Source organism: Vicia villosa, linkage group LG2 (genome assembly GCF_029867415.1).
Source record: "Vicia villosa cultivar HV-30 ecotype Madison, WI linkage group LG2, Vvil1.0, whole genome shotgun sequence".
Classification (NCBI taxonomy): Eukaryota; Viridiplantae; Streptophyta; class Magnoliopsida; order Fabales; family Fabaceae; genus Vicia; species Vicia villosa.
This window is the reverse complement of record NC_081181.1, coordinates 180,687,698-180,712,305: the sequence shown is the minus strand read 5'-3', so window position 1 is coordinate 180,712,305 and position 24,608 is coordinate 180,687,698. Positions and strand designations below refer to the sequence as shown.

At 33.9% G+C, this 24,608-nt stretch overlaps 3 protein-coding genes and 2 long non-coding RNA genes across 5 annotated transcripts; 1 reads left to right on the top strand and 4 right to left on the bottom strand.

Moving 5' to 3' along the window:
* Window positions 1-679: 679 nt before the first annotated feature.
* On the bottom strand, window positions 680-1,438 carry LOC131653160 (pentatricopeptide repeat-containing protein At1g63080, mitochondrial-like). Its single transcript, XM_058923245.1, has one exon. It carries the CDS (start codon window positions 1,436-1,438, stop codon window positions 680-682), a length of 759 nt encoding a protein of 252 aa, XP_058779228.1.
* Window positions 1,439-1,552: 114 nt separating this feature from the next.
* LOC131653161 (putative pentatricopeptide repeat-containing protein At1g12700, mitochondrial) lies at window positions 1,553-2,290 on the bottom strand. The gene has a single exon (XM_058923246.1). The coding sequence runs from the start codon at window positions 2,288-2,290 to the stop codon at window positions 1,553-1,555; it is 738 nt and encodes a 245-aa protein (XP_058779229.1).
* A 2,537-nt stretch (window positions 2,291-4,827) lies between these two features.
* Window positions 4,828-5,491, bottom strand: LOC131647582 (uncharacterized). The gene is made up of 2 exons (XR_009297872.1): window positions 5,356-5,491; window positions 4,828-5,175 (listed from the first exon to the last, which is right to left on the bottom strand). It is a non-coding gene; the product is annotated as an uncharacterized LOC131647582 (long non-coding RNA).
* A 119-nt stretch (window positions 5,492-5,610) lies between these two features.
* LOC131650782 (pentatricopeptide repeat-containing protein At4g31850, chloroplastic-like) lies at window positions 5,611-14,454 on the bottom strand. The gene is made up of 4 exons (XM_058920493.1): window positions 12,965-14,454; window positions 11,906-11,957; window positions 9,822-10,004; window positions 5,611-7,853 (listed from the first exon to the last, which is right to left on the bottom strand). Exons 1-4 carry the CDS (start codon window positions 14,452-14,454, stop codon window positions 6,150-6,152), a joined length of 3,429 nt encoding a protein of 1,142 aa, XP_058776476.1. The 3' UTR covers window positions 5,611-6,149.
* Window positions 14,455-17,329: 2,875 nt separating this feature from the next.
* On the top strand, window positions 17,330-18,777 carry LOC131647581 (uncharacterized). The gene is made up of 4 exons (XR_009297871.1): window positions 17,330-17,755; window positions 17,899-17,931; window positions 18,042-18,375; window positions 18,592-18,777. It is a non-coding gene; the product is annotated as an uncharacterized LOC131647581 (long non-coding RNA).
* The last annotated feature ends 5,831 nt before the right edge of the window (window positions 18,778-24,608 follow it).

Sequence of the window (24,608 nt, the reverse complement as noted above, 5' to 3'; positions counted from 1 at the left end):
AACACGATTGTATTTGTGACATGCTTGATCCAATCATTAAACACATTCACAAATATGAAAGAAGTACTTTGACTTTTGTATTACACAATTGCTAGAAACAGAACGTGCTAGTATCACATATACAACTCCCTGAATCTATGATGTAAATTCCTGCATCCAAGCAGTATTTAGCAGTGCCTTGCTGCACATTTATATTTGTAAGGATTCCAAATAGAAATAAACAACCCAATTGCTACATGTACTTTGATGGAAATATTGTAATTTCAGAACAGCAATGACATTAAAAAGACAATAGAAACAGCTCAAAGCCAAAAACTTCCATACCTAAAAGTGAAATCAAAACTCACAATGTTCTACTTCTCTAACCAAACTTTTACCCTAAATATCATGGGCCATGCTTATAGGCCTAAATAAGAAAACATGCATCATGATCCCAATTACATTTTCATCGTGTTTTCATACTGTGAATGGTAATGATGTGCATTTGAACATGTAACTATTTAAGAGATCAACAAAGCTGTAAAATAGAGGAACTAGTAAATTTGTTGGTGGAAACAAATTCAACAGAAAATTGTATCAATGGAACTATTGTGATTACATTATTGCAATGACATTCAAAAGATAAGAGCAACAACTTAAAACCAAACATCTTGCATGAAGTCCTAAATAAGCGTTGATTTTATAGTAGACCTCTTGCAATCATTTCACGAAGAAGTTTCTCAGCTTTAACATTTTCATCATTTTCAAATAGGGAAATAATAATAATTTCATAAGTTCGAGCATTCGGAATGCAACCATTGTCTTTCATTTTTGACAGCAATGTCAACGCTTCATCAAACAAGCCATTGTTACAAAATCCATGGATCATAACAATAAATGTATAGACATCGAGATTGTATCCTTTGACCAAAAGTTCTTCAAAAACCTTTCGTGCATCTTTTAGTCTTCCACCTTTACACAATCCATCGATAAGAATAGTGTATGTGCACAAAGTTGGTTGAATACCTTTGCCTTTAAATCCTTTAAAAAATGCAATTGCCTTATCAATTTGATGGTTTTTGCATAAAGCATCCAATATAGAATTGTACGTAATTGCATTAGGTAGTTGACCTCTATTACACATCTCATCTACAAGCTCCAAAGCATATGAGATTCTCCCCAATTTGCACAAGCCATCAATAAGGGAACTATAAGTTACTGTATTTGGATCGATTTTTTTGCAATGCATTTCTTTGAGGAGACTTATAGCTTTGCCTGCCATTTTAATCTTACAGAATCCATTAATCATGATATTGTAGCTGTAAACATCAGGAGTCACTCCCCTTTGAACCATAGTCTTGAATATATCATTGGCCTTGTTCACTTCATTTACTAGACAATGCCCATCCGTTAAAGAATTGTAGGTAACAACATTAAGTTTAATGTCATTTATAATCATCCTAGCTAACACATTTTGTGCTTTTTTCACCTTTCCTTCCTTACAAAAAGCATCCACCAATATACTAAAGGTATACACATTCGGGTAGATGTTTTCCAATTTAATTTTATTACATCAATGAATTGCTTCTTTCAATTTACCAACAATGCAAAAGCCATAGATTAATGCATTGTAAGTGAAAACATCAGGAGAAATTTTCTTAGCAACCATTTCAAAATATAAATCACACGCATCACTAACAAGTTTATCTTTGCACATTGTATCAATAATCATATTGTACATTACCACATCGGGCTGGACCAATTTGCCATCAACTTGTCTAAGCAACCGTAGAGCAGCCCTTGTTTGTCCTGCCTTGCATAAACCATTGATCAAGGTTCCATAACTAACTTGGTTCAACTGATATCCATCTGCTACCAATTTGTCATGAAATTGCAATGCTTGATGGAGGTGACCTTTGAGATAGAGACCCTTGATGATTGTAGTTAAAGTAATGGCATCTGGGAGATAACCCCTCTTGAGAATCTTTGCCAATACAGAAAAGGCAAAAGTAATATAACCCAATTGACAGAGAGAATTGATGAGGATATTGTGAGTTACAAAACCAGGAGTAACTTTGTTCAATTCCATCTGTTGAGAAAGGGAAACAACAGTGGAGTAATGTTTGGCCTTAACAAGAGAACCTAAAATCTTGTTGAATTCAAAGGCGGGTGGGGTGGGGTTCTTATGGAGCATTCGATTGAACAATGAAATAACATCAACATCAACTTCATCATTGAGATGTTGGAGACAGTGAGAGTATGATCTCGATTTGGGAAAGGGAATAGAAGCAACGTACCATAGGAACGACATTGTTGTCTTGTCGCTTGGAATGGAATCAGAATGATGACCTTCGGTGCTGGGATCCTATAAAAGGTGAAATGTACTAATTTTTTTAATCAATAATGAGTATAGATGATAAATAATATTTTTACCATTTTAATGTAATTAAAAAAAATGTGAACATGGATAAAATAAAAATTAATAGTTTCTCAAAATTGTATTCTTTTTAAGAAGTGGATATAATAATAACAAATATACAATGATTTTTTTATTATACTATATTCATTTCTAAGTAAGTCACCTCCTCATTTTTGTTAAAAACTAGTATAAAGATATATTTTCATAAAAAAATAAAAAATATATATATATTTTTGGATAGATTTTTAGTTTAATATGCGCCAGACTTCCCTCTTTCTCATTTCCAGCAAAATTTTCCAAGTCATTTCTCAATCAAAGCAAAAGGTTTGCATGAGAACTCCCAAATCTACCATTTTTCAACCTTGCTTAAATTTTCTTTGTGCCTAATTCAAGAGATTTATGAATCACTTCTCAAATTCGTACAATCAATCACATTTGATAAGTTTTTATTTCTCTCTCCCTTTGTGATGTATGCATTACTAAATAGGAACATTAGGTTGTTTAAGATACATTACTTAATAGGTAGTTACACTCATAATTAGGTAGTTCATTGAGGCATGTGTTTTTTTTTATTATCATTTTTGTGTTTTTTATGTTTCACGAAAATACAGAAGTGCATTTCCATATTTTGTCTAAATTTGATTTTGCAGAAATACAAAAGTGCACTTATGTATTATGTCTGTATTGTTTGATTTTCCAGAAATTTATTGTCAAGTGGCGAAATGAAAAATTTAACCCTATTAATTGTAAAACGGCTGATATGCTTTAATTTTTTTCACAATAGTGTATCAAATTATAAGAATGTCTCCCACAAATTTTTTTTTTTGCTTGAGGTGAATTAAATAACAATTTTTTAAGCGCTGAATTTCCATGAAATGCAAACATTGCAACATTGAAATATGATTAAGTTTTGAGCTAATATTATGCAACAAATTAGATACTAACACATAAAAATTATATGCAAAGTTTCATGACATTTAGAATAAGTCTCAATTTATTTTGATTTTCTAATCGAAACACATATATGTGTTTTGATCAAAACATAAAAATAAATCGAAACTTATTCAAAATGCAATGAAAGTTTTTAGATACTTTATATATGTTATGATATAACTCCCTACAAAATAATAGCTTAAAATTCAATCATTTGATAATATTTTTCTTGTTTCCGTTTTATAGAAAATTGACTAATAAAATAATTCATATTTAATTCATCTTAAGTAAAAAAAAAATTGTGAGAGATATCTTATAATATGATAACTTTCTTGCAAAAAAATCATGGAAAAAACTAATTCTAGGTCATAGGAATGATGTGTTTGAATTAGCTAGGAAATAACTACAGATTAGTTACGGATTAGCTGCAGATTAGCTAAGAATTCTAGGTTTTTATATGATATTCATGTTAGAGACGGATTTTGTGACGGAATATCTGTCGCATGAATAAAATTTATATAAAATGAGGACAAAATGCCACGTGGCTTCCATGTCAGCATTTTTGCCACGCAGACATTGTCATATGGCAGTGTCACGTCAGTTATGTTAACGGATGTTAGCAAGAGAGACCAAAAATGTGAATCAAAAATTTTAGAGAGACGATTCTTTAAAAGAAATATTGAGAGGGACTAAAAACGAAATCTGTAATATTTACGAAGATCAAAAACATAATTAATCTAACTTTTAAATACAAAAAATTAATTGCAAATATAATCTGTGTTTGTGTGTAACTAATGTAAGTTTCTTTTAAATTTTTATGACATGTTATTTTTGTGTAGAAGCTGATGAGAGAAATGGTTGAGATTAAGGAAATGATAGTTGTATAGTAAGATTGAGAGTAATATAGAATTTGTTTCATGTTCTATTTATAAAGTGATAGGGATGAAAGAGATGTGTAGATTTGAAAAATAAAGTGACTGGGTTATAATAACCTTCCACTAATGAGTAATAATAAGGGTTAGATTTTTTTAAAATAACAAATGAAAATTAAAGCAAAATCTATAACAATGAGTGGAGTTAATATTTTTTAAACGTTGATATTTAGTGGAGTGTGGAATAATCATTTTAAGTTTAGAAATTATAATTTAATTAATTATTCATGAAAATAAATTAATAAATGGATAAATTTTATTTTTTGAAAAACATAATTTTTTTATTTATTAAAAGAAAAAAAAGGTGAATATGTCTTTCAATACGTGTGGTGACGTTGAAATATCCCTGAATGAGAATGTGATGAACTTTTGTTGCATGTTAAAGAAACTAAACGAAAAATTGTTTGAATGGTCGCCTCACCTAAAATTATCCATGTGTGGAAGATTATTGCCAATGTTTTCGCAAATTGCCAGAATGCAGCGTGGTTAGACGAAACAAAATTAGTGGGGTAAGGGTAATGATGAAAGAATTTAGACCTAACACAAAAGTGCACATAAATCACATAATTAGAACTCCTGGGATCTTGCATAGAAGAACATGATATGTAATCATCTCCATGAACAAGGACTATGTTTGCTATTGTATTTTATAATACTAAATCCATGTACTCTTCAAATAGCCGGTTATATCCGGTATCAAAGAGGTTTAAGAAATTGCTTTGTGCTTTTGTAGTTTGAGATGCATGTAGACCATCACTTGAGGTCCTTGCACCAGCTTTCACTCCACCAAAATACATGCGTTGGTATTGATACGGTAACACTGTCCATTTCAGAGCTCAGAGTGAATCAAAGCTGCTCCACGAAAACGATTAGCATCCATTGAAGTCACTTTGATACCATCAATCACATATTCTGTGTCAAGTTCGGAAGAGCAGATGTATCCATACAAGAAAATATATATTATAAAAAGCCAATCACGTCATTTAAATGAAAAAGACATTATCATGATCAAGTGCACTCTGATTTTTCCGTTCATATATGTGAGTAAACTAAATAGCAGGCATAGAGATAGAAGAGTTTTCGAGTTCTTACGAAGGATCTACATAGAGGCACATTTCAACTAGCCATCCCGTAAGAGGAGAGCAATATATAGGGACATGTTATCATTTCTTGCCAAGACCATCATAATGATTGGCATGGAAATGACTAAGAAAGTACACTGAGCACTCCTCAACCATAACTGCATAATTTAAAAACTTTACATAAGGTAAAACCAAAATTTTAGAGCAGCATCCAATTAGATCAAAAGAAGAAAAATTTACAATACAAACCTGTGTCTGAAGTTTTTGCTTCTGGATTTGACGTGCATTAAAGCCAAGGAATTTAAAAAACAATAGCAAGTTGGCAATGAGAACTAAAACTACAATTAAAATTTGAATTCACAATGTGCTCATTCTCTAACTAATTCTTTCTCATAACTATTATAGGCATTGCGTACGCAAATGTATACGGTTTTCATTCTTGGATCACTTTCAGTCTCTTGACCTTTGCTCATATCCATCATCCCATCACAGGTCTTTGACTTTTGTATCAAAAATGAATTTGTAAATGTTGAAACTAAGTATTTTCTAAAGTAAGTACAAATTCAACCCAACAACACTCCTAAGATAACATTAATTTTCATATCCTACCAATTTCACTCAAGTTGGAACTCACCACTCTATTAGTTGGGAAGCATAAGCACACTCAACAAAACGAAATAACAAAAAGCCTTTTTTTTCAATTGGGTAAAGCAACTTCATAAATAAAATGATGAAACAGCATTGAAACATAAGTTCAAAATAATAATGTACAACAATAGGCAAATAGCTTACCTAGTTTCAGCCTTACAATAGACCTCTTGCAGTCATTTCACAAAGAAGTTTATTTGCCTTATCATTTTCATCTTTATCAAAAAGGGAACGGATAATTATTTCATAAGTTATAGCGTTTGGAAGGCAACCATTGTCTTTCATTTTTGACAGCAAGGTCATCGCTTCATCAAACAAGCCCTTGTCGCAAAACCCCTGGATCATAACAGTATATGTGTAGACATCAAGATTGTATCCTTTGACCAAAAGTTCTTCAAAAACCTTTTGTGCGTCCTTTAGTCTACCACTTTTACACAATCCATCGATAAGAATATTGTATGTGCACACAGTTGGTTGAATACCTTTGCCTTTAAATTCTTTAAATACTGCAATTGCCTTATCAACTTGATTGTTTTTGCACAAAGCATCTAATATAGAACTGTACGTAATTATATCAGGTAGTTGACCTATACTACACATCTCATCTACAAGCTCCAAAGCATATGAGATTCTCCCCAATTTGCACAAGCCATCAATAAGGGAACTATAAGTTATAGTATTAGGAATGATTTTTTTGCAATGCATTTCTTTGAAGAGATTAATAGCTTCATCCACCATTTTAATCTTACAAAATCCATCTATCATGATATTGTAGCTCCAACCATCAGGAGTCACTCCCCTTTTGAACATAGTCTTGAATATATCATTGGCCTTGCTCACTTCATTTATTAGACAATACCCATTCATTAAAGAATTGTAGGTAACAACATTAAGTTTAATGTCATTTTTAATCATCCTAGCTAACACATTTTTTGCTTCTTTCACCTTTCCTTCCTTACAAAAAGCATCCACCAATATACTAAAGGTATACACATTCGGGTAGATGTTTTCCAATGTCATTTTATTACACAAATGAATTGCTTCTTTCAATTTACCAACAATACAAAACCCACTTATTAAAGCACCGTAAGTGAAAACATTAGGAGAAATTTTCTTTGCAACCATTTCAGAATGTAAATCACATGCATCACTAACAAGTTTATCTTTGCACATGCTGTTAATGATCGTAGAGTACATTACCACATCAGGGTGGACCAATTTGCCATCAACTTGTCTAAGCAACTGTAGAGCAGCCCTTGTTTGTCCTGCCTTGCATAAACCATTGATCAAGGTTCCATAACTAACTTGGTTCAACTGATATCCGTGTGCTACCAATTTGTCATGAAATTGCAATGCTTGATGGAGGTGACCTTTGAGACAGAGACCCTTGATGAGTGTATTGAAGGTTACGACATTTGGTTGATAACCCTTCTTGAGAATCTTTGCGAAAACAGAAAAAGCAAAAGTAATATAACCCAATTGACAGAGAGAATTCATGAGAATATGGTAAGTAACAAAATCAGGAGTAACTTTACTGAATTCCATTTGTTGAGAAAGGGAAACAACAGTATGGTAATGTTTGGCTTTGACAAGAGAATCTAAAATCTTGCCAAATTCAATGAGAGGAGGAGTGGGATTCTGATGAAGCATTCGATTAAACAAGGAAACAACATCAACATCATCATTCAAATGGCGCAGACACTGAGAGTATGATCTACAATTTGGAAAGGAAACAGAAGCAAGGTACCTTAAAAACGACATTCTTGTCTTGTCGCTCAGCACACCCAACAATCTTAAATTGGATTTTGGAATGGGAATGAATGAAGCACTTAGGTCACTTTTTTTATATGCTTTGAACATCTAGACTTTTAGTTTGCGGAAGTTAAATGTACCACATAGCCCTATCAGTGCAAGCCACGTGTTAAATCAAAAAGTGATTAATTATTATTTTTAATTAAATGTAGGTAGAAGATATGCCAAGCTAAAAAAATTGTAGTGACCTAAATAAAAAAATAAAGTGTAAATAATATATCTAAACCTAAAATTTTATAGAGAAAACATTTTCAATATAAATCTCGCTTCTCATGGGTTGAAGTTGAATAACTTCCCTGAGAGATTGATGCATGAGCAGGTGACAAGAATAGTTTGGGACTTTTATTTGATGGACTTTCCTGGATGTTTTTTGACGATGGTGAACGCTTCTCTGTTATCAGCTTTTGTTTAGAGGTAGCATCCTGAGACATCATTCTTCCATCTTCTATTTGGGGAGACGACGGTGACTTTGGATGATGTTGATTTTCTGTTTCACCTTCCGATTGCCGGTACATTTTTCACACCAATTCATAGGGACCAGGCGACGGTGGTGCATATGGTGATGGATGCTTTTGAGATTGATGAGGTGGCTATCCTTATTGAGTTTGGTGAGACTCGAGGCTTTCACCTTAGGATGTCTTGGTTGAGGAGGATTTATCAGGAGCTTGCCGATGCATGGATGTATCAGGCCGCCGCTAAGGCGTACATGCTACATCTAGTTGCATGTGCTCTCTTTGCGGATAAGTTTGGAGTATATATTGATGTCTGCTATCTTCTTTCTCTATTCAGCGACGTTGACACCTCATGTTGGGCTTGGAGAGTGGCAGCATTCACGATGTTGTACACGGCGCTTGATGCTGCATCTCGTCCTGACACCAGACATCTTGTTGGTTACCCGAGCTTGTTACAGGTATAACTTTTTACATGTTTTTTTGTGTTTTATTATAATTTACATGAGCTTGATGATTTATATTTATGCAGTGTTGGATCTACGAGCACTTCCCTCACATATGTGAGCGGAAGATCCAGCGACATGCGGCTGCTGACCCATGTGTAAAGAGGTGGAAGGCTAAACAGGCCATTCTAGGAGGGTTGATGGAGTACAGGCGGAGGCTGGATGCTCTGACGCTAGATGATGTCATTTGGACACCTTATACAGGTCACCACGATCACCGTTCTTTTGAAGTATATTCCTTATATTCAGGGTATGTCAGATGGGAGAGCCATGTGGCTAGACATTTGTCTGAGAGGTGTCTATGCCAGTATGGTTATATACAGGGAAACCCACGTCCGGTCCCAGAGGCTCTAATTAATGGCATTAATCGGTGGTTTTAGAGTCACATCATCAGCTCCCCCTTGAGATCATGGATACAGCCATTGCGGTTCAGCAGCCTGGGCAGTTTAAGATGGATGCTTGGAGTGGTTCCTTAGTGTGTCACCCTAGGGTCATACCATCTGCCGTAGCATTTGATGTTCTAGGGCCTTCACGTTCCAGAGTTTCTTCCGATCCACCACCACCACCTCCACCTCCAGCGGGTGACCAGGACAGCTGCCTGCAGTTCATCGTCTCCACTTTGATAGCCTCATGGGTTTGGTGAATCCTAATGGTGAGGTTCTTAATATTTTATCTAGGTTGGCCGATGTTGCCCGTTGAGGACCTATGTAGATTTACTTTTTTATGATTGTATTATTTGTATATTTTGTACGAACATCTTTTTTATTGCATAATCTTTTTTGATAGTACATATTTCAAGGAGATAAAGAAAATAACATCAATAACAAACATAGTTAAAAAACATCAGATGACAAATAACAAACATAAATAGTACTCTGAAACATGAAAACCTATGCACTAACGGATGACTCTGGATGTTTCAGACACTTCATTATGTCTTTCGCAGATCTTTGGATCTGCACATCCAATTCGATCGAACCTTTAATTATCCTATGGCGAAATGATTTTCACATAGCCTTCACATCTTCATCATTGTTCAACTCGATTAAGTTGTATTTCACCCTTCCATTTGTATCAATACAGTCCTCCCGAAACTCAATCTTTGTTACCCTTTTGTTAACAGAATCAGGCAGCAAACTGTTCAACATTTCTTTCAAGGTGACAAATGATTTGGCGTCATCTGGAATCTTGGTTTGAACAGCAGGCTTGTGGCCATTGAAATACACAAATACTTTAATCAAATACTGAAAAAGAGGTATTTTGTTGAGATATGTTATCCAATAACCCTAACACCCCTATTTATACAAATGGTGGTGCATTCTAGACCACACAAATATGTCAGTGCAACCAGGATCATTCAAAAGTGCTGAAAAAACAAAAAAATGAAACATACCGAAAATTTTAGTTATAATGAAATTTCTGGTACTCTCTAAAATTTTGAAATTTACGGTAGAGCGGAAATTTCATTATAACTAAAATTACCGGTATGATGTACCGGAAATTTTTTATAACTGAAAAGTCCGGTATGTTGTACCTATGGGTGGGAATAGGCTGGACCGAGTTAGACTTTGTCAAGCTTGAGTCTGGCCTGTGGCCTATCAAAGGCTTATTTTCAGACTTAAGTTTGGTCTTTTCGAAGGCCTCTTTGGCCTAAGAGCCTACATAAAAGCCTATTTTATTTTAACATTTTTAATAAGAAATTTAACTAATGTTTAAATAGACTAACAAATTAAAAGATCAACAAGACTAAATGTTTATTTACGTTGACTTATTCAAGTTTACCGATTAATATAAATTTTTTGATACTATTTATTTGAGAAAACTTAAGAAAACAACTTATGACATTGTTCATAATTTTTTTGCAGTTAATTTTCATTCATTCATCAAAATAACTAAGTTTGATTTTCGTATTTTAATTTAAAGTATGAATGCAATATTGTAATAATAATAATTAAATTATTCATATAAATTTAAATAGGCCAACCTACTATGCTTAAAAGGCTTTTTGTATGGCTTGTGTGGCCTAACCTTTTTAGCTAAATAGGCTTTTAATAAAGCCTATGCCTTTTCTATTTGAAAAAAAAGTTTGGCCTGGCCTGGACCTGTGTAGGCTAGGCCGTAGGCCCTGTTAGTCGGTCTGACTTATTCCTATCCCTACTTGTACCAGAAATTTGAAAGAGTATATCGGAAATTTCTTCTGAAAATTCTTTGTATCTCAACATATCTCAACAAGGGTAAAACTGAATTAAAAAAATATGGGAAGTGACATGTTTAATTTAGGGGTGACATGTTAATTTCTCAAACTCTGGTTGTGCTAGTTTTGTTTCAATTGGAAGGGAAAGACAGGGCACGAGTACTAATACGAAAGAGTCCGGATTTTGGTCGTGGTTCTAAGGCTGAATTTGTTATAATGTGTCTGGTGTGTCTTAATTCCAATATTCGTAATTATTTAGTTTTTTTGGCGTGTTTTTTTTGGTCTGGATTTTGAGGGTGTTTTGAAATTTTCGTCCGAGTATATGAATAAGAAATAAGGTGTAGTGTATAATCCCTTTTAAAATTGTGTTTGTTAACAAATCTTCTTACATGTACTAATTTAAGTAGAAAGCTAGAGCAAGTACCTGTTACAGTTACAGATTAATAACAAATCTAACATATAATAATATAAGTAGAAAGATAGAGCAAATACCTATTACAGACGCAAGAGACCTAGTATCATCTGGGGTTTGAATACCAACAATAGGCTTTATAGTAATCATAAAACACAAAATTTTCACAAAAGTGCACATAAAACACATAATTTTCACTATACGTATAGTAATCATAAAACAATGGAATTTAATTGCACATAATTTCCACTAATGGGGTAATTAATGACCATCTCAGCTTAAAGATTTCACTCTTCATTTCATTTGCAGGTGCAAGGGTTGTAAGTGCAGTTTGATTGACACTTGCAACCATCATTCTCACCTCCAACACCCATTTCAGCATCCTTGATTTAAGTGTTAACAGGTACAATTCCCATAACTAGAGTCTCATGTGGTTTGCTTTTATTTGATCAAGTCTGGGTACATCGTGCAAGACATTTTCAGAGCTCAAAATGAATCAAAGTTGCTCCACGAAAACGATTAGCATCTATTAAAGTCACTTTGATACCATCAATCACATATTCTGTGTCAAATTCCGAAGAGCAGATGTACCTATACAAAAAATATATATATTATAAAAAGCTAATCACTTCATTTAAATGGAAAAGACAATATCATGATCAAGTGCATTCTGATTTTAACAGCTCATATCTTTGCTTCAAATGTTTCCATAACAGCATAATTTTAAAAACTATACATAAAAGAAAACCAAAATTTTAGAGCAGCATCCAATTGGATTATAAGTAAGAAGAAAAATTACAATACAAACCTGTGTCTGAAGTTTTTGCTTCTGGATTTGACGTGCATCATTACCAACCTTGATAGTTTCATATTGTTATTGTCTTTATCCAAATGCTTGGTCTTCATCCTAGTCCTTCTGTTCTGAAACTATATTGCAAACCCGTAGCAGTTTGTGCTTGCTATCATGACAATTATATGTGCATGAATGTTTAAGGGCTAAAATAACCATTCATATCAGTATGGTATATACGAAGGGGCAGGGCACCAGAGTACAACTGTGAAGTTTGTCCCAAGCGAAAGGCAATGAGACCCAAAACTACAACTAAAATTTGAATTCACAGTGTGCTCATTCTCTTACTAACTCTTTCTCATAACTATTATAGGCATTGCGTACGCAAATGTATACGGTTTTCATTCTTGGACCACTTTCAGTCTCTTGACCTTTGCTCATATCCATCATCCCATCACAGGTACTTGACTTTTGTATCAAAAATGAATTTTTTACTATATATAGCATCAAGATATAAGCTATTGTTGAAACTAAGTATTTTCTAAAGTAAGTACAAATTCAACCCAACAACACTCCTAAGACAACAATAATTTTCATATCCTACCAATTTCAATCAAGTTGGAACTCACCACTCTATTAGTTGGGAAGCATAAACACACTCAACCAAATGAAATAACAAAAAGCCTTTTTTTTCAATTGGGTGAAGCAACTTCATAAATAAAATGATGAAATGAAACAGTGTTGAAACATAAATTCAAAATAATAATGTACTACAATAGGCAAATATCTTACCTAGTTTCAGTCTTACATTAGACCTCTCGCAATCATTTCACAAAGAAGTTTCTCTGCTTTATCATTTTCATCATTTTCAAATAGGGAAAGAATAATGATTTCATAAGTTTGAGCATTCGGAATGCAACCATTGTCTTTCATTTTTGACAGCAATGTCAACGCTTCGTCAAACAAGCCACTCTTACAAAACCCCTGGATCATAACAGTATATGTACAGACATTAAGATTGTAGCCTTTGACCAAAAGTTCTTCAAAAACCTTTCCTGCATCATTTAGTCTTCCATCTTTACACAATCCATCGATAAGAATAGTGTATGTGTACACATTAGGTTGAATACCTCTGTCTTTAAATTCTTTAAATAATGCAATTGCCTTATCAACTTGATGGTTTTTGCATAAAGCATCCAATATAGAACTGTACGTAATTATATTAGGTAGTTGACCTCTATCACACATCTCATCGACAAGATCTACAGCATAAGAGATTCTCCCCAATTTGCACAAGCCATCAATAAGGGAACTATAAGTTACTGTATTTGGAACAATTTTTCTGCAATGCATTTCTTTGAGGAGACTTATAGCTTTGCCTGCCACTTTAATCTTACAGAATCCATTAATCATGATATTGTAGCTGTAAACATCAGGAGTCACTCCCCTTTGGACCATTGTCTTGAATATATCATTGGCTTTGTTCACTTCATTTACTAGACAATACCCATCCATTAAAGAATTGTACGTAACAACATTAAGTTTAATGTCATTTTTAATTATCCTAGCTAACACATTTTGTGCTTGTTTCACCTTTCCTTCCTTACAAAAAGCATCCACCAATATATTAAAGGTAAACACATTCGGGTAGATGTTTTCCAATGTCATTTTATTACACAAACAAACCGCTTCTTTCAATTTACCAACAATACAAAAACCACTAATTAAAGCATTGTAAGTGATAACATCAGGATAAATTTTCTTAGCAACCATTTCAGAATATAAATCACATGCATCACTAACAAGTTTATCTTTGCACATGCTGTCAATGATCGTAGAGTACATTACCACATTAGGCTGGACCAATTTGCCATCAACTCGTCTAAGCAACCGTAGAGCAGCCGTTGTTTGTCCTGCCTTGCATAAACCATTGATCAAGGTTCCATAACTAACATGGTCCAGCTGATATCCTTGTGCTACCAATTTGTCATGAAATTGCAATGCTTGATGGAGGTGACCAATGAAACAGAGACCCTTGATGAGTGTATTGAAGGTTACGACATTTGGTTGATAACCCTTCTTGAGAATCTTTGCGAAAACAGAAAAAGCAAAAGGAATATAGCCCAATTGACAGAGAGAATTCATGAGAATGTTGTAAGTAACAAAATCAGGAGTAACTGTACTGAATTCCATTTGTTGAGAAAGGGAAACAACAGTATGGTAATGTTTGGTTTTGACGAGAGAACCTAAAATCTTGCCAAATTCAAATGGAGGAGGAGGGGGATTCTGATGAAGCATTCGATTAAACAAGGAAACAACATCAACATCATCATTCAAATGGTGCACACACTGAGAGTATGATCTACAATTTGGAAAAGAAACAGAATAACGGTACCTTAAAAACGACATTCTTGTGTTGTCGCTGGGCACACCCAACAATCTTAAATTGGATTTGGAATGGGAATGAATGATGTTTAAAAGACTTAGGGCCTGTTTGAAAGGCTTTTTAAAAACTCTATTTTAATTTTTGAAAATTTAAAAACTAAAAACTTGTTTGAATATAATATTTTACAAATGTGTTTTTAAAAACTCTTCACAATTTTTCAGTTTTTAAAAGCAAAAAACTGAAATGGCTAAATTGTGTTTTGATTTTTACTTTTCAGTTTTTAAAAACTAAAAACAAAAACTATTTCAAACAGACCCCTAGTTTGCACTTAGGTCACTTTTTTTATATGCTTGGAATATCTAGACTTAGTTTGCGTAAGTTAAATCTACCACTTAGCCCTATCGATGCAAGCCGCATGTTAAATCAAAAAGTGATTAATTATTTTTTTAAGGGTTAATGAACTTTTTGGTCCTCTAAATATTGCATATTTCGTTTTTAGTCCCTTCAAAATTTTCCTTTAAGAAATCGTCCCTTCAAATTTTTTTGTCTAAACTATTGGTCCCTAACGTCAAATTTACTAGAGATTAGCTACGATTTTAGCCACCGATTAGCTACGAAATTTGACGTTAGGGACCAATAGTTTAAACGAAATTTTTTGAAGGGACCATTTCTTAAAGGAAAATTTTGGAGGGACTAAAAACGAAATCTGCAATATTTAGAGGGACCAAAAAGTTCATTAACCCTTCTTTTAATTAAGTGTAGGTAGAAGATATGCCAAGCTAAAAAAATTGTAGTGACCTAAATAAAATAATAAAGTGTAAATAATATATTTAAACCTAAAATTTTAAAGAGAAAACATTTTAAAATAAAATAATTTTACATAATTATTCAATTAAAACTCAGGCAAATTTTCTGAAAAACTACAGTAAATCATGTGTCGATTTGTATTAATACATGTGTCGATCTATAACAGGTTATGTGTTGACAGTGTTACAGAATGCTACAGAATTTAAAACTACAACACATATGTCGACCTGAAAGTCATATGTGTCAACACACAAAAATTTCTTCAGTATGTGTCGACCTAAAATGTTATTTGAGCTGACGCATAGTTCCAGAAGCTATAGGCTTCGATACAACAGTACACGTGTCGACCTGTACCCTGTATGTGTCAACCTATACACTTGCTTTTTGAGTGAAAAATGATTTTTCAAGCCTGATTTTTTATGCAATGTAATTCATTTTGATGCATGCTATATTTTTCAAACATGTTTTGGATGCATCTAAGATCCCTAATGTACAGACAGACATAATGACTTGGATACTCCATTCAATGTGCATAAATGATAATAGTTTCCTAAGTTTTGACATCATGCAAAACATCTAGTGGGCACGTGCACTCACAACTTGCTCCAATTCATTAATCTTTTTCACTTTTATAGACCATGAATTTCTGGGAAGATCAAGACAAATATTGAAGGCGGCCCAACAAATCTCAAACTCTTGTGTTGCTAAGCAATATCAAAGTCTTGGGTGGCAATTGTTTTGGGCAAGTCAAAGGTCCAAAAGATGGAAAGCCCAATCACAAGAAAGTTTAACCTAAAATAGACAATTTCTTTTTACACTTATATACCTTCTTACAAACCTGCGATGAAATTTCTAAAATACCCCTATATTTCGGATGTGCAAGTCCGAAGGCACATTTTTCTTTAAAAAAAGTGATTTCGAATGTGCACATCCGAAGACACCTTTGTTTCTAGAAAAAAAAAGTGTCTTCGGAGATGCACATTCGAAATAACTCAATTTTTGGTCTTGAGATTTTTCATATATGCATATCCGAAAAAACTCAATATTTATTAAAATAAAAATAAAGGTGAATAAATTGTATTAATCAAAATATATAACTAAATATGTATCATTTTAATCAAGATTATACACCACTTTAATCAAAATATATAAATATTAAATATTTAACCGCATAATGTTGTGAAAAAATAATTTTATAATTTAAAAAAGATAATTATTTTTATAATTTAACTGCATATTAAATATATACTATTTAAAAAATAATTACTTTGATAATTTTAAAAAAAAATTGACAAAAAAATTATTACAAAATTAAAATTTTATTTAATCTTTTTATTTTTTATTTATAACAAAACTCACTCTAATTATATTGTGAATAAATATTTTTTCAAAATAAAAAAATTGGAATATTGGAATACTTCGGATATGCATATCTGAATTAATCAATGTGCCAAAAAAATTTGAAAAGGATTTTTTCAGGTATACATCTCCGGAAAAAAACCTGACATTTTATATCCAACGTTTAAATAAAAAATTTTAAAGAGAGGTGATTTCGGATATGCGTATCTGAAATCAGTGAAAATGTGATGTGGATGACTTCGAAGATGCACAAAAGATATTTTAGAATTTTCAGAAATATTTTTCTATAAAAAAATTGAGATTGGATCCTCTCATGTTCATTTGGTCATGCTTTCTCTTCTTTTTTTAATCTAATGGTTAAATATCATCCCAACTAAAAACAATAGTACAAATGAAAGAGAGAAAAACTTAAATCAATTGTTAAGATTGGAGCATGATGGAAACATGAGAGAAATAGCATGAGAGGATCCAAATCCACCTCAAAGTACCTATGGATTAGGTAGGATCCTATTAAAGGGACTAGGGGTGGACATTAAAAGACCATCCGGTGATAACCGACCGGACCGAATCCGAAAAAAAGCTAGCGGTCGGTTTTATTCGGTTCAGCGGGTGAACCAAGCGGTCTACTTTGGGTCTGCACGGTCGGGTTCGGTTGGATTAATTGGGCCCGTCGGACCCCGAACCCGACCGATACTAATTACTATATGTAACAGCTACTGGTAATGGCCCAATCCAGTGCAAAGAATTCTCTGGCCCAATTGATTTTCTCAAACCCTAACCTAATAAACACAACATACAAATACCAGATCTCAGTAAATTTCCCAAATCGTTTTCACTTCTTCTTCGCCGCCGCCGCCGTCACCATGCCTTGAAACCTAACCCTAAACAACTCATGCATCTTTGCCGTCACCACTAACCACGCCGCTCTTCCCTCATCTTCACATCATCACTGTAATCTCAAGCTAGCTGTCTTTGTTTGTCCAACCTCGAACCTCAGCATTCAACTTCCAAAATTACGAGCAAGAAGAGCTTTATGTTCTTTTTAAGGTGATTATTTATGATTTGGGTGGTTCTGAAAGTCATCCAAGCTTGATGTAAATTATTTTAGCATTTATATTCTGTAAACTATTTTAACATTTATATTCTGTAAACGGTAAGATTAAATCATGTGTTTTTGTAATTTGATACAGGGTTTGTGTTTGGTGAACTCTGTTTGGTGAACGGTAAGATTTGTGTATCTCTATGAGTGATTTAGGGTTAAGTTTTTTTTTTATGAAATGTTTGGATCTGAGCATAAGTTTTTGATTTAATATGTTGTGTTTTGATCTTGCAGGTTGAAACTTACTAAAGTTTTCAGAAATTACATGGCCTTAAAAAAGTGTGAGATCTATATTTTCTGTTATGTAAGCAAATTTCTTGTGTTCTGAAAATATATGTAAATCACTTTACATGGAAGGGCCTATGAGAATGCAGGGAGTTGAGTCTGAAAACGTCTAATAGCAAGAACAATTTATTTTATCTATGTTTGAAGTATTACTGTTAATAGCCTTTTAATTATAAGACTGAGGATTTATGACTTATGTTTCATAGAAATTATGTTGCAGCTTATCTTAGCATAAGATGAAACACAGTGCAGAATCCATGTATAAAGCAAGCATTTGATAATGGTAGAAGACAAGTTTGTTTCTATCAAAAATTTTGTAGATTATTTACTGTGTTAGTGAATGATTTATGAGAATTTATGAGTTTTTATAATATATAGTCAAATAAAATATTGATCATTTATTTATTATTAATTTATTATCAATATTTTTGTTAACTAATATCCTTTATTATCAATATTTTTGTTAACTAATATCCCTTATTTATATTTTTGATGACAGGATTTGCTTGCATGAATTAGTATGATGACAGGATTTGCTTGCATGAATTAGTTGGAGGAAGTAAATATGGACAAAACACATTTTATCTTACAATATGACTAGGAAGGAAATATGGACAAAACACATTTTTCTTACAATATGAATAAAATTATAAAATTTGTCTATTATGTTTTCTAAAATGGCTATTTGAATGTTTCTATAATTTGTAATAAAATTATAAAATTTGTCTATTATGTTTTAAAATGGCTCAAAATAGCCTTCTGTACCAATAATTAATACATTTATAATCAAAAAAATTAATTTTATTAAAAAACCAATTAATTTTTTATCTTTAAAATTTAAATACAATTTGGGGGCCCAACAACACATTATTAATAAGAATGTAAGAAAAAAATATGTAATGTATCTTTTATTTGGACTTTAGTTTATATTGGCCCAACAAGAAAAGATACCCGGAATTAACCGAAGCAGTTACCCGAACCCGCTCTAACCCGAACCCGAAAATCCGATTATTGAATCTGGTCGGAATTGGGCCTATTAATGTCATCCGAGGGTTGGGCCGGATTGAGGTTTTGGGCCCGAACCCGAACCGGCCCGAACCGATGTCCACCCCTAAAAGGGACCAAACAATTGATCCATTCCTTTTTTGCTGATAATATTTAGATATAAATATTATACACGTATGATATAAAAGTTAAAAATATCATATAATTAATACAATAAACACAAATAAATTTGTTTTAATTGTCATATTATTCCTCAAAATTGACTACTTACTTGACTTCCATACTTAAAAATGCAAATTTAACAAACTCTCTTTAATTTTATCATTCAAATTTCAATCATAAAAGACATCCAAGAGTTTTGAGTCATTTTCTTTTATAAAAATGTCTGGTTCAACTCAATGTAAATTATATGGACTTTAGTTAGTTCTTTTGGAAAATGTTCTTTTCACCCTTATATAAGCATACCAGATCCTTGAAAATTCGAACTTGTCCTTCGTGCGGTTCAGTTGGAAATTCATTTTCGAACACACCTAAAATTATGTAAATTTTCTCTTTTCTGAGTTTTACCTCAGTTTTAAAAAATATGATCTGGGGATGCATCTTTGTATGTTGTTTGGGTGTATCCGAAGATGTATCTCCGAAAACCCCCTGCACTCATTTTTGGGATTTTGTTATTCACACAACTGATTTAAATAACAACTCTGTGATATTTCTAGAGATGCATCTCCAAAAATGTCAAGCGGGAAGGTTGATAAAACATCACCTTGCATTAGCTTCTTCTTCACACTAAAATAATCAACAGTTTCAAAAAAACTTTAAAAAAACTCTCTCATTCTCAATCATCTTTCCAACACCAAAATATCATTCTTGTATTTCATCACTTTAAAGGGGGAAAAACAGGCCAGAATTGCAGATATCATTCTTTTCATCTCTCATTCCTTGAATTAATCAATGTTTAAAGTGGAAAAAAGAACGTTGAGTTCGGAGATGCATCTCCGGACAAAGTTATTGATGGTTCGTATGTGCATCTCCAAATTGTCCTTATAGTTTGAATGTTAACATTGTTTTTGTGTTATTGGTGGTAATAGACATGGTACTCTCAGATATGTTTCCTAAAGCTATTATGAGTGTGGATGTTAAATCAATCAAAGTGAAGCGTGATATTAAACCGAATAAAGTTAATGATGATGTTCAACCAGAAAAACCGAATGATGATGTTAAATCGGATGCTCGGCCGGCCATTGTAGAGACAGATGTTCATGCATAATTTATAAATAAAGAAGTGTCTTTTGTTCGTAAACACATGTTACAATGGGTTCGTAGAGAAGCCAAAAATTTGGAGTTTGACTTTGTAATAGTAAGGTCCGACAATTGTTTAAATATAAGACAAACATTTGTGTTAATTCTCTATTTTTCTGATTGGCATTATGTTTGGTAAAACTAACTTATGAGAACATGTTGAATAAGATGTTCCACCCAGCTAATGAAGATATGTCGAGAAAGATGTTTTATGCAGAATTCATCCGACATCGCGTTTGTTTTGTTACAGCTGGATCAGTTGGAGTTGGTTGATGTACAGATGCAAAATATTTTGGAATATTATGCAATCCGATGTGGCGCTTGAATTAAGGGATAAGACATTGTTTCTAATTTCAAGTAATTTGATTAGTTACTAAATATGGAGAATATTTAGGAATCTCATATTTGATATCCTATCTTCATGGAGAAGATTGGGGAAGATTTTATGGAGTGTCCTGCAGCAATTTGAAGCTCAACTCCAGTCCAGAAGATTGCTATATATAGCAAGCATCACACCTAATATTTTGTGTGAACGTACCGTGTAGTGTGTTATGGTTTGTAGAGCCTTGTCTATTGCGAGTAACTCCTATATCATATTGATAGAAAAGTTTGTTGTTTTCATCGAGTTGTAAGTTTTGTGTTCATCCATAAGCTTTTAAGCATTGGATGAATGTGTTTTAGAAGTGTGTCTTCTAATATTTGTAATTGTTATCACGGTTGTGATTGAGGGGGATTGAGGTGGATCTCATACCTAAGATGATATAATGACTGCAAACATGTGAATTTGTGATTTCAATTTAATTATTGATGTTTGCATGTCATGATCAAAGAGTTTTCTCGTGCTGAGATGCGTTTCTCGCCTCGACCTCGCCTTGATCTTAATATTGATTTTCATGATTAAACTTAATCAAATGACTTCAATAATAATAATTTTATGATCCTTGATCTTAGAAGTTCATAGTTGACCAAAACTCTAAAAAGTCAAAGGCAAATCTTGAAAAGTTAACTTTTACCAGTTGAAATGCAATTTTTCCAATACCAATTGAACAAGATCTTCTAGACAAATGAATTATATAAGTGGGCTGTTATGAAGTATTTGTAATCCTTGAATCATGTTTTGAGCCATAAGACCATACTTTGACCAACAGTTAACTTCTGCTGAGAATTATGTCAAAACCCTAATTAGTGTACCAAATGAATTTGGAAGTTGTTGATATTGATTTGAAGTATTCTTGAGTTTGAATATTGATGATGAGAATCACTTTAGCATATGAGAAGTTTGAGTCCCTTTGAGAATCCCAAAACCCTAATTGCTTGAGCCTTCTTGATCAGTCACCTGTCTTTTTGAAACAAGCAAACATATTTTTTTTGGTATTTTTTGAGGTTAACAAATGATGCATGAATGATATCATATAAGATGAATGATGATAATGATGGTCACACTCTTTTAGATTCAATGCAAATGAAATAGGATCTTAGGGTCAAAAATTGGGGTATGACAACTTAGAATGTAGCAACTTTAAAATTTTACTACAACTAAATATTGTAATGAGCACATAAATAAAGTAAGGTTGACAGGTATCACTCTTTTTCCTTTCAAGGACAAGGGTTTTTAACGAGGCACCCCCAACTTTTTTATACGTCGTACTATTTTGTAGGAAATTTGGAGCAAAGACGCATCTTTAACATATCGCCCTTTGGGAAAAAAACTGGTTACGCCTCCATGGCACATGTCCGCATTAAGATGGTTACGCCTCCACGTCTTATGTCCGCACAAAGCCGATTACGCCTCCAATGCCTTTGTCCGTACTAAGCTGGTTACACCTCCATGACCTATGTCCTTACTAAGCCGGTTATGCCTCCACGGCCTATGTACGCACTAAGCTGGTTACACCTCCACTTCCTATGACCGTACTAAGACGGTTACGCCTCCAAGACCTATGTCTGCATAAAACCAGTTATGCCTCAACGACCTATGTCTGCACTGAAGTTAGTTACGCCTTCGAGCATATGGACAGAATCAAGAGGGTTCAGCCTGCAGGTTATCGTCTTATTCTAAATTGTTTAGTCACTTTCCCGACATTAATTAGTCAGCTTGATTCATCAAGGAGGCGCTACTAAGGAAGGGTGTTGATTGACCAGTTGTACTCTTTGTCTAAAAGCACTTCACCCCGCTACGCAGGCTTCTTTCTTGGGGAAGTCATATTGTACAAACTTGGATGTACACATCTAAAAGAAAATATGTATTTCTAAAAACATACACACAAAGTACATAAGCAATTGAAAACATAGTACATTCAAAAAGGACAAAAAGCCATAACGATAATGCATGTCTCTAGGGGCTTAAGGGTATTAAAAAACATGTTCAAAAATGCATCCCCATGGATGTGTAACAAGGAATTTATTGTATCACGCGTCGGGTTGGTCGTCAGTCTTGGCTTCAGAAAACTCCTTATCATTCTCGCCTTCAGTCCCGACTGTTGGAGACTCGTCGTCTATGTCCACTAACTGGCTCACTCGGATAACCTTGAAGTAGTTCATGGCGTCAACATTTAGATTTGGATGAAGGAATAAGGATTGAGCTTTGGCTCTCTTGAAGGCTTCATCTCCGGAAGAAAGAATGTCAACCTGAGCTTCTTTCAAGGAGAGTTTTAACTTTTTGTTGGACTCTCTAAGCTTCTGGATTTCTTGAACAACGCTGGCCAGTGTTGCTTCGGCATCTTCTTTCTTATTTGTCAACTTGACCAGCTATTTATTAGTTTCCCCCACCTTCTCAAACTGACTCTTTAGATCCTCATTCAGCTTAGACACCTCTTTAGACAATTGATGCTCAGCCTGATCAGATTCATCCCTGTCTTCAAATAAAGCTCGAGTCATCAAGGCACACTTCATCAATAGGCGCTTATATTGGCATCCAGCTGTTGAGGCCCAATGGGTCTCGCCTTAGCAATGTCATCATCAAAGTTACGATGTTCATAGAGGAATTTCAAGCCATCAAACTACTTTCCTAGAATTTGAATTGAATAGTGGGATGATGTTGTTGGATGCCTTGGCTGGGTTCTTGCGTCAGTGTCGAAATGTCCTGATCGACGCTACTAGCAGGCCACCCATCACGGTTTTTTGTTTCTTTGTAGAAAGATGTTGAGTAGGGTTGGGGATATCAGACCGTGTCACCGAGATCATCTGGGTCTCATTGTCGGCATCCATTTTCTTCTTTTTGGTGTTTTGGGTTTGGATACCAGAGGGGTCTGATTTCAGGGTTGACTAGCTGGCAGCTCGACGAGCGCTGGCCTCAGTCATTAGTTTCCTTTGCTCCTTAATATTTGCAGTTGTCATCTTTTCTACAAAAGTAAAACAGGAAAGCATTAGCCGAATAAGATGTAGAAACATATACGATATGAGGTTCGCCGAGATCATCACCTAAGTGTGTCAAGAGCTTCTCTTGGTCATCATACATTTCTATTATGTCCTTGATTTTCTGTAGCTAAAAGGAGTCTAAAATAGAGAGCGCTTAAATCTCATTGGTTGTCAATTTGTCATAATAAAATCCATACACAGGTATCGAGTTCGTCGTCCAGTAAAAAGGAAAACGTCGGCTACCACCCAAGGCATACAAGACACCACCGCATCTACTTCCACTCTTAACTCGGATAAATCAGTCTTTAAAGCCTTTATAATTAGATGTGTAGGCTTGGAGAAAGCTCCTACCTTGGGATCCGTTGAGGGTCACCTAGATGCCCTTGTTGGCTCCTTTCATTTCAAAGAAAGAGAAGAAGAGACCTTGAGTAGGATCAATGTTTAGGACTCCACAAATAGCTTCGAAATCTTTGATAAATCACCAGCCGTTTGGACGTAACTGGACTGGGGCTATGTTCAAGGTGGTCAGAAGGCCGGCTTCAAAGTCAGTAAAAAGAATTTGTATCTTAAAATCTCTAGGACTCCGAGATAGAAATAGAAGAAATTTTCACCTTTTGGACGAAAAAGGAAAACCATCTCACCCTCCTCATTGGTTTCTAAAATCACATCTTCTTCACTTCCAGCTGAGGAGACACACCTACTAGTATGGAGTTTTCCTATGTCACTATAGTCGTCTGTGTCGTTCTTGTAGAATCAACACCTCCAAATCTACAAAGGATCCGTCCATCTCTGTTACGACTTCTATGGAACATGATGATTCATATTCTGAGTCAAAATTACTAAAAGACTCATAGA